The sequence below is a fragment of the Suricata suricatta genome, chromosome 9 (assembly GCF_006229205.1).
Source record: "Suricata suricatta isolate VVHF042 chromosome 9, meerkat_22Aug2017_6uvM2_HiC, whole genome shotgun sequence".
Classification (NCBI taxonomy): Eukaryota; Metazoa; Chordata; class Mammalia; order Carnivora; family Herpestidae; genus Suricata; species Suricata suricatta.
The window spans coordinates 1,849,663-1,858,927 of NC_043708.1; the positions used below are offsets into that span (position 1 = coordinate 1,849,663).

General features: G+C 60.2%; 1 protein-coding gene across 1 annotated transcript in view; it reads right to left on the reverse strand.

Annotated features, from left to right (window-relative positions):
* Positions 1 to 224: 224 nt before the first annotated feature.
* The window catches only part of TNFAIP2 (TNF alpha induced protein 2), a 13,029-nt gene continuing 3,988 nt past the window's right edge, over positions 225 to 9,265 (reverse strand). The window contains exons 4-12 of the mRNA XM_029950796.1: positions 7,161 to 7,427; positions 6,882 to 7,004; positions 6,587 to 6,687; positions 5,901 to 5,999; positions 5,267 to 5,387; positions 4,259 to 4,381; positions 3,887 to 4,042; positions 3,538 to 3,659; positions 225 to 1,635 (exon numbers count right to left, since the gene is read on the reverse strand). Coding sequence (XP_029806656.1) covers positions 1,494 to 1,635; positions 3,538 to 3,659; positions 3,887 to 4,042; positions 4,259 to 4,381; positions 5,267 to 5,387; positions 5,901 to 5,999; positions 6,587 to 6,687; positions 6,882 to 7,004; positions 7,161 to 7,427 — 1,254 coding nt within the window. The 3' untranslated portion in view covers positions 225 to 1,493. The remainder of the gene's footprint in view (positions 1,636 to 3,537; positions 3,660 to 3,886; positions 4,043 to 4,258; positions 4,382 to 5,266; positions 5,388 to 5,900; positions 6,000 to 6,586; positions 6,688 to 6,881; positions 7,005 to 7,160; positions 7,428 to 9,265) is intronic.

Here is a 9,265-nt window from a genome sequence, read left to right on the forward strand (position 1 = left end):
GGCCAAACCGGCTTACGGCCCTCGATTTATAGGTAAGGAGACAGACACGAGAGAGTCAAGTGTGGGCACACCCCACCCAGACCCTCCCGAAGCTCATGATCCCGGTGAGGATGGGGAGGGGTGCTGCAGGACGGCCTCGGGAGACGGGGTTCGTCCAGGCCCCTGGAGGCTAAGAAAGCTGCTGCTGCCCCCCATCCCTGCTCCCCAAATACATCACTCCAAGCCGCTTTTGAAATTAGTTTTTTATATTAAGCTGTAAAAATCTGGACCGTGTCCTGGGTACATACATACAAAAGCAATACTATCAAAAATAATATTAACAACATCAAACACACTAACTCCTATTGATGTACAGAGGCCTTTGTGCCCATTTACAAGGGCGGCTCCTGGCCACAGTACCTGGAAAGAGGGGACACGCCCGGCGCAGTGCTCAGAGGCCCATGGCTGAGGCACGCCCAAGTCCAAACTGCACCTGCCAGAGCTGGAGGGGCCTGTGGGTGGGCAGAGGCCTGAGAGCGCAACGGAGGCCATACGTTCCCGGGGTCGGATAGGTGCCCTGCAGGGCAGGGATGCAGGAAGGCTGCAGGGGGCAAAATAATGCCTCCCCCCCAGATGCCCACATCCTGACACCTGGAGCTGTGATGATGTCAGGGTCCGAGGCCAAGGGGCTGAGGTCGCAGGGGGAATTAAGGCTGCTGACCAGCTAACCTTAAAATAAGGGGTGATCCCAGATTATCTAGGTGGGCCAAAGGTCATCAAAAGCATCCTTAAAAGTGGAAAACGGGGGCCAAGAGAGGAGGTCTGTGATGTGAAAAGAACCTGACGGGCCGCTGCTGGCTTTGAAGATGGAAGGCAGCCAGGGGCCAAGATACTCAGGCGGCCACTAAAAACTGGGAAAAGCAAGGAGAGTCCCTCTGGAGCCTCCAGAAGGAACCAGCCCTGCTGAGACCTTGGTTTTAGCCCATGAGACAGAAGTCAGACTTCTGGCCTCCAGAACTGAAAGATAAGTTCTGGTTGAAACTATCACGTGTGTGGAAATGGATTACAGCAGCAATAGGACACTGATACAGAGGCCAAGGGGTCAGAGGTCAAGTGTGCCCTATCCAGACCTCAGGCTGACTTCGCAGAGGACCCGTGGAGGTGCCCCTGTCCAAGTGTGGAGGACCCAGGAGGCCCAGGCCCTAGATGAAAATTCATCTCTCCTTCTTTCCTTTCCAATTCTGCCTTCAATTCCATAGACGTGCTGAACCCAGCTGGGTGTCCCGCCCCAAGCCAGGCAGGTAAACAAACGGGGGCCCCTCCAATCCGAGCTCCCCAGGGGCTCATGCCTTAGCCATGCTGGGCAGAAGCAGCAGCAACAGGCAGGAAGCCTCCTGAGGGGCCAAGAAGCGGGGCACTGGTCTAAACTGACCCCAAGTGGGGTGGTTGCCCACCAAGGGGGGTGCTGTCCGATGCTTCCTGGGTGCTCAAAGCAGATCAGGTGGCAGGAAAAGCTAACCAACTTTTATAAGTGAAAATAGGGACTTGAAGGGCTCATGTGTTCCTGTGCTGACATCCAGGATGCTTCGGATGCTCTTGACCTCACTGCTCGACAGGTTTCCCTTGATGGCCAAGATGGCACTCAAGTGGCCCTTGCTGGTAAGGAAAGTGTCCCGTCAGTCCAGCCCGGCACCAAAAGCCCTGCTCACAGCTCTTCCCAGCTCCCCAGACACCTGGCCCAAGCCACAGGGCCCTGCAGCCAAGCCCCTACCCCGAGGGGCCTCACTCTCCTTTGCCCACTGGGCTCCCGCAGCCCTGGACACCAATCCTTCCCTGGAGTGCACCAAACTCCTGCCCGCTGCAGACCTCTGCCCTAGCTGTTCCCCCTTAAACGTTCTTCCCCACACTCTGGAGATGAACAGCTCTTTCTCACACTGCGGGTCTCAGCTAAAATGTCACCCTCCCCCAACGTTTCCCATCTCTAAAGTGAGCACCCCCTGTCATTCATGACCTTGGTTAAACTATTTTGCAGCTAGTAAGTTTATTCCTTTGCCTGATCACTTCCTTATTGCTAACCCTCATTAGGCTGTAACCTACGTGAGGGAGGACTGAGACCTGGTCCGCCTTATGCTTCTTTGCGTAAGTAAATGCACATAACCTAGGACAGCTTGGTACTGAACAGGTGACCACTCAGTAGTGGGAGGGTGGGGGGAGGGAGGGAGGATGGATGGGTGGGTGGGTGGGTAGATGGATGGATGGGGGACAGATGGGTGGATGGATGCATGGATGGATGGATGAGTGGATGGATAAGTGGGCTGGTGAGTAGATGAATGAATGGATGGATGGGTAGATGGATGGATGAATAGGTGGGTGAATGGATGGATGGATGAATGAGTGGGTGGGTGGGTAGATGGATTGTTGGATAGGTAGACAGATGGGTGAGTGGATGGATGAGTGGATGGATAAGTGGGCTGGTGAGTAGATGAATGAATGGATGGATGGGTAGATGGATGGATGAATAGGTGGGTGAATGGATGGATGGATGAATGAGTGGGTGGGTGGGTAGATGGATTGTTGGATAGGTAGACAGATGGGTGAGTGGATGGATGGATAGCTAGATGGATGAGTAGATGAGTAGATTGGTTTTGATATGGGTGGGTGGATGGATGGGTAAGTGGGTGGGTGGCTGGATAGGTAGGTAAGGGGGGTAGATGGATGGGATGAGTGGATGGATGGGTAGAAGGGTGGATGAATACGTAGGTAGATGGATGGATGAATGAATGAGTAGGTGGATGGGTAGATGGCTGGAGACAGGTAGGGGGTGGATGAGCAGATGCCTGGATCGCTACACAGATGGGTAAATGAGTAGATGCGTAGAAGGGTGTTTGTATGGGAGGATGGATGGATGGATGGATGAGTGTGTAGATAAGTAGATGGGTAGATGGATTGATGGATGGAGTGGATCAGCCAGCGGCTATAGTAGGCTGGACTAGGCTAAGCAATCCAACTCGAGACTAGGCAAACTTTCCCTACCATGACAGAAGACCCAGTCAAAAGCAAAAACTGTCCTAGTTCACCAGACCTTCAGGCAGCTGGGGGCCACACCTCCACCCTGAGGACCCCTAGGCTGACCTCTGTGGTGGACCCCAGCTTCACTCCTGACTTGCCATGGCCTCTAGCAGGTCCCTAAGCTCTCTGGTCCTAGTTTCCCCTCTGAGGGCACATCACATTAGGCCAGAGCCACGGGCCGTGGAGCCCGACCACCCGGCTATGCCCTCTCGGCTGTGGCCCCTCCCACAGGGTCCTTAAGCTCCCCAGGCCTCATCAGCTTCTCAAGGCTGTCAGTGAGGTTCAGATGCGTGAGCTGCTATAAAGATCTTGGCCATGTCTGGCACACAATCAGCCCTCAGCACAGGCTGACTGCTGGGACTGCATCCTCCTGGCCAGTGTCTGAGCTCTCCCGGCCCTGAAGGGGCCATCTCTGGCGGTTCCAGGCTCTGCCCAGGTCCAGCAGGGCCATGCTGACTGCCCAGGTCCTGTGGTGCCCTTGTTTCTCACCTGAAGTCAGGGTACCAGGTGGCATAAGTGGCCACCTCAATCTTGATGGCACTGGGGTCTTGCAGGCGAATGATCTCGGCAAGCTTGGGGAGGGCGTGATGCAGCCAGGCCGCTGGGGAGCCCTGCAGGCACATGTCTGGTTGGAGGTAGGCTGCCCCTTCCCCAAAAGGCACCCAAGGGCTCAGGGAAGTTCAGGTCAGAACTTATGGCGTTTGGAGAGGCCCGGGGACATGCCTGGCCTCGAAGGGACTTGGGGGAGGGGCCAGCCATCCCCGTGGTGGTTTTGGTAGGAGTGGGTGGCTGGATGGGTAAGTGGACGAGTGGATGGGAGCGGTAGGCAGGAGCTTACGTTCTGAGTGCAGAAGCGCTGGATGAGGTCGGCACTGGCCTGGATGTGACCCGCCAGCTGCTGCTGCTGCTCCGAGGTCTTGAGGACCAGGCTCCGCTTGCTGAGGCGGACGATGTACTCCTTCACCAGGTGCAGGTGCACAGCCTCCATGAGCTCCTGCGGGGGCGGAGGCGAGGCAGAGTGAGCCCTCACGGTGGGCGGGGGAGGGAGCTCACGTCCTGCCCTCGAAGCCTTGAAGCCAGGAGTCCGAGGGGCCGGTGCTAAGCAAGAGCGCGATACGTGTGCATGCATGTGTTTTCCGAGGATCTGTGCACGTTAACGAGTGTGTCCAGACTGGCCCCCCGCCCCACCCCCAGCCCAGCACCTCCTCACCTCCCGGAAACAGTCTTGCAGTGCCGAAAACTCAGGCAGCCGCTCACCCACGGCGGCGATGATTTCCTCCAGGGTCTGTGCGGGGGCGGCCCAGCGGGTCTGCGTAAACCTCTTAAACAGCGGCTGTGACAGGAGAGGCAGGATGTCTGGTCGCGCCCTACAGAGGAGGGGCCACCAGCCGCAGACACTCGGGCTGACCCACAGGACCCAGCGCAGGGCCAAGGGGGTCTCGAGGACTCCCCAGGGAACTCAAGTCCCCGTTTACAGATGGGAAGTGGAGACAGGGTCCAGGGTCCCTTCTCCAAGGTCAGCCAGCTGCAGCTCAGGAGCTAGGACAGCCATCTGCCTGCCTGGGGGCCTTTCCTCCACCCCCGCTGAATTAAATAAATTCCTGCATAAACAAAAGCTTGTGCTTGGCTGGGCCTCTGAGAACCTTTGCCAAGTCATGCAGGGTCACTGCCTGGCCTTCACCGCCGGCCGGCCACTCACGGCCGCCTGCCCTGGGCAGCAGGGACGAGGTGGGCTCTCACGGAAGGCAGGCAGGGATTCCCTACTCTTCCTTTCCGGGGACCCCTGCCTCACCCCTGCTAAAGGAGCCAAGGGGTTTCTGTGGATTTCTTGGCCCACAGCAGATGTGGCAGCGGGCACCGAAGGCTCTGGGCATCACAGCTGTGAGTCGGGCACGGGGACGTGGCACGGGCAGACGGCTCTGGGGGAGCTGGAGAGGTGGTGTGTAGGCTCAGGACCGGCTCTTAATGGGGGGCTCTTAACGCTTCTCTGCGTGCTCCCAGCCCTGGGCAGCCCCTCTGAGGCCAAGCCCAGGCTGAAGTGCCGGGGATGGGGTCAAAAGCTCTCGATGGCCCCCATCGCCTGGACAGCACGGGCCTCAACAGCTGGTCAACCAAGTGTCAGGTCCTTGCTTCTGCCCTTCCCCCCTTCCCGGGCCCCCTCTGTGTCCCCCCTAGACGCTAAGGTCAGCGTGCGCCCTAGGGAGGGGGCTCCCGCTACCTTCAGGCCCCCAAACAGGCTCTGGAGCAGGGTGTCAAAGCCGTGACTCTTGAGCTCACTCAAGGGGGCCAGCAGGTGGCCCGGGAGGTCTTGTGTCTGCCACCTCTGCTGCATGGCTGTCCTGGAAGGGCATGGATGGAGGCAGGGCGGTCAACCTACAGCCCCATGCCGAGAGCCCAATGCCCTAGGCAATTCTTCCTAAACTGTCTTTTCACTCTAGAACCTTCCGTGACTCCCCATTCCCTGTGGAAGCCAGTCCAGGTCATCCCATCTCTGCGCCCCAGGCAGCACCCAGCCTTCTCAGCCCCTGGGAACATTTGCACTTGATCCACATCTGCTTCACCAGACGTAACCACTGCGCCTACGTCCTAGGGGTGTCATTAGAATAAAATAAGGAACAAATCCTCTGCCAGGGAGCTTGACCAACCAGCACTTGATAACCGTCTGCTGCCGCTGCCCCTACAGCCCCCGGTCATCTCCTCATGGGCCACGCCCGTTTTAATTCCACATCTTCGCTTATGCTGCACCCCCCCCTCGAACTCTGTACCTCCTCCCCCTCCCAGCGGTCTTTCCCTCCAAGAGGCCGACAGGCCCAGTGATTCCCGTCCCCACAAACCCCTCCTAGAGCCCTTACCGGAAGGACAGGCAGTTGTTGATATTGGCAATGACATTGGCCCTGTAATTTCTCAGCTGTTTGCCTCTCTCCAGAAATTCATCAAAGGTTCGCTGGTAGCTGTTGAAACCGGAAGGGGCACATGCTGCACCCGCACCAACACCGGGACAATAGCAGCCTCCGGCCTGCCCACCCACCTCCCCGTCTACAGAGTGCTTTTCCGGTTGGCCGGCTCCCTGCAGCACCGGGAGGGGCTGCGGGCCCCCGAGCATCACGGAACAGGCTTCACACGCAAAGGCCAGTGGGGCCAAGGCTCCTGCTGCCCCCTCTCCTTCCCCCAGATCTCTCTACAGCTGGAATACTGGAGAGGGGGTGAGGGGTGGGGACAGAGGTGTCCCCGGCAGAGAGGCCACCAAGAGAAATGCAGGGCTGGAGCCCTGGGGCCCCGCCAGAAGGGAGGCCAGGGCCTTAGTTCCTCATGGGGGGTGGCCTGGGCTGGGCTGTGGTGTTGGGCGGGGTGGGCGGTCAGAGCACCTGAGGCTCTCAGGGGTCCCAGAGGAAGCATGCAGGGAGAAAGGACTCCTGCTCATAATGACAGATGGCCCAGAGGCAGGAAAGGGACACCCACCCCGGACACAAGGGAGGGGAGCTGGCTCTGAGAGGAGTGGCCACGCGGACCCCCCGTGCACAGGCAGGTGCACACCCACCTCCTCAGGAACGTGGCCAGCTCCGCCAGCAGCACCTGCTTTATCTGCGTGCCCAGGTCAAGGGTGATGCTCTCAGCCTTGGCCTGGCTCTGGGAGAGGATCTGCAAGGGGGAAGGGGGGCACTGAGCAAGAACTCACCTGGCCCAAAACTGGGGAACATGCTGGAACAGGGGGCGGGCAGTGCTCAGAATGGACACGTTGGCGTGCGTGCACGGGGATCCCAGGGGCATGGGCCCTGCACGATGCGCCAAGTGCATGCAGGCTGGATGGGAGTACCAGGGGCTGGCTGTGCTACCTGGATGATGTCGATGGCCAGCTCGCTGTGACAGTGGCTGTCCAGCCTCTGGGGAGCCACATCCCGGGTCCAGCGCTGACACTCTAGATCCAGGGCACGGGCCGTCAGCTCCTTCACACTGGCCTGGGGGGGAGGGGCGAGAGGCAGGTTAGGGTAGCACAGATCCCATCACCCTTCCACGTGGAAGTCCCTGTCAAGCTCCTTGCCCGTGTCCTGTCTCCGAGCCTCCCCTTGCTTCCTTCCTGCCCCTCCCCTGCCCCGGCGCGGCACTGGACTCACCATCTCATTGGACAGGAACGTGGCCTCCAGCAGCCGGATCTGCCGGGGGGGCAGGAGGCTCCCCAGCCTCAGTCTCTGTAGCTCCCCAGCCAGCTTGGGGCTGTTGATGATGTCACTGCAGGCACAGGGGGGCTGGCGTGAGGAAGCCCGCACCCCTTCGGCAGCACCACCCGCACAGGAGCCCACCTTCGCAGCCTCAGTCTCTGGCAGGCCCAGAACTCGATCGCCCTGCCCATCCCTGCTTCTCAGTCTCAGACCACGGGTCCCCTATCTTCCCAGTGTGTGGTTCGGGTCAGAAGCCCCGGGATCCTCGTGTCTGCTTGGGCTCTCTCATTCCCTGGCAACTCCTTCTCCAAAATACTTGGGTAGACCAGACTCAAGCCACCAAGCCCGATGCCCGGCCACCACCGTCTCCCCAGCCTCCTCTCCAAGCCCCTGCCTCTACCCTCGTCCCCAGCAATCCCTCTGCCAACCGCATTTGAATCCAGCTCCAGCCTCCAACCTGCCACAAGGCCTCCATCTCATGCAGATACAACCCGGCTCCTTTGGCAGCAGCCGTGAGACCAGCCATGGCTCTCCGCCTCCTCCCCACCGCCTGCCCTCACTGCACTCTGGGCCAGCTGGCCTACTCCACCGCCCCTAGGCTGGCCCTGCTGCCCCGGGAGGGTGGGTCAGTCCAGGCCGGAAGGGCTGCCCCACCCCAGCTGCTCCACTTGGTGGCGCCTGTGTGGGACCCTGGGTCCCCAGGGATGGCCCAACCCCAGCACTTCCTCAGGGGCCTTTGTGTGCCCCGACACTCGCCCCTCTCCCCGTCTGGATGTGGCTGTGTCCCTCTGCTCCCTGCATTCTGGCCACTGGCCACACAGGCCTGCTCAGCACCTCCTGGGACCCCCTCTCCCCACGGCTCTGCTCGGCTGGCCTCACTTTCCTGCTGTGCTGACCCCAGTGGGCCCCAGGCCAAAAGGCCTGTGGTCAATGGGACAGGAAGGCTGAGGTGCAAGTGCCCAGCATTTCCTGGTGAGTCAGGATAAGCAAGAAGAAAGTGGCTCACGGCCGGCCTGTCTCTCCCACAGCCCCTGCCCTATGCCAACCTCCTTGTTCCCTGCTGCCTCGCCCTGCAGGGCCCTACCTCTGGCCCCCCGCTGGAGGCTGACCCACCAGCACCAGCTGAGACCCCTAGGCCACCCAGATTTATCTCCAAGATCCTCAGACACTGCTCACACTGTCTATGCCTCCAGCCTTCCTGTGGGCTCCACACTGGGGGCCAGGGGCAGCCCCCATAGGAACCCCTGGCGTTCCGTGGCCTGGGCCTTTCCACACAGCACGCCCAGTCTCTCCTGACCCAGTGTATACAAATGACAGATGTGCTCAGGGCCCCGTGGAGTCTGGGTAAAGCAGGAGAGCTGAGGCACCCCGAGGCACTCTCTCAGCAGAGCCGCCTCCCACCCAAGGAGCTCTGGGCCTCGGTGGCCAGAGTCCAGCTGTGCGGTGGGCTCACTGGGTGACCCAGCTCGATGGCCACACGGCCCGACTGCACCCCTGGGAGTGCCCCATAGCCTGCCGGGTAAACCCAGACACTGGCAAGTTCTGCACAACTGCCAGAAAGTCTCAGGGCTCGGCCTTGACAGTGGAAGATGACTCAGTTTGTGGGGACACCATTCCCCACCTTCTTCCAGGCCTGCTCTGTCCCCTCCCCTGCCTGCTTCTCTGACTGCTGGCAGCAAGCAGAATTTGGTTCCTCCTCCCTTCCCTCCTCCTCCTCCCGCTCCTCCTCCACCACCTGGTGGATGGCTTCCTCAAGTGACTCAGGATGGCCAGGGCCGCTGCTCCTGGCTCCCACGATCCCTGGTCTCCTCTGCCACTGCCCTTCCTGCCCCCCTTCCTGCCCGGATGGTCACCGCCTCACTCCCTCCTCAGAATGGGAGCTCGGGAACGAATGATGAAGTCCCTGCCATTCTCGGAGGCTCAGTTTCCCCAGCTGCAGAACGCGGATGAAGCCAGGAAATCACGGATTCCAAGTGCAGAGCAGACCCAGCGCAGGCCCTGCTCCTTCCAGTCTCTGGGGACCAGCCGGCGACAGAGGCTCCGCGCGAGCGCCGCTCCCA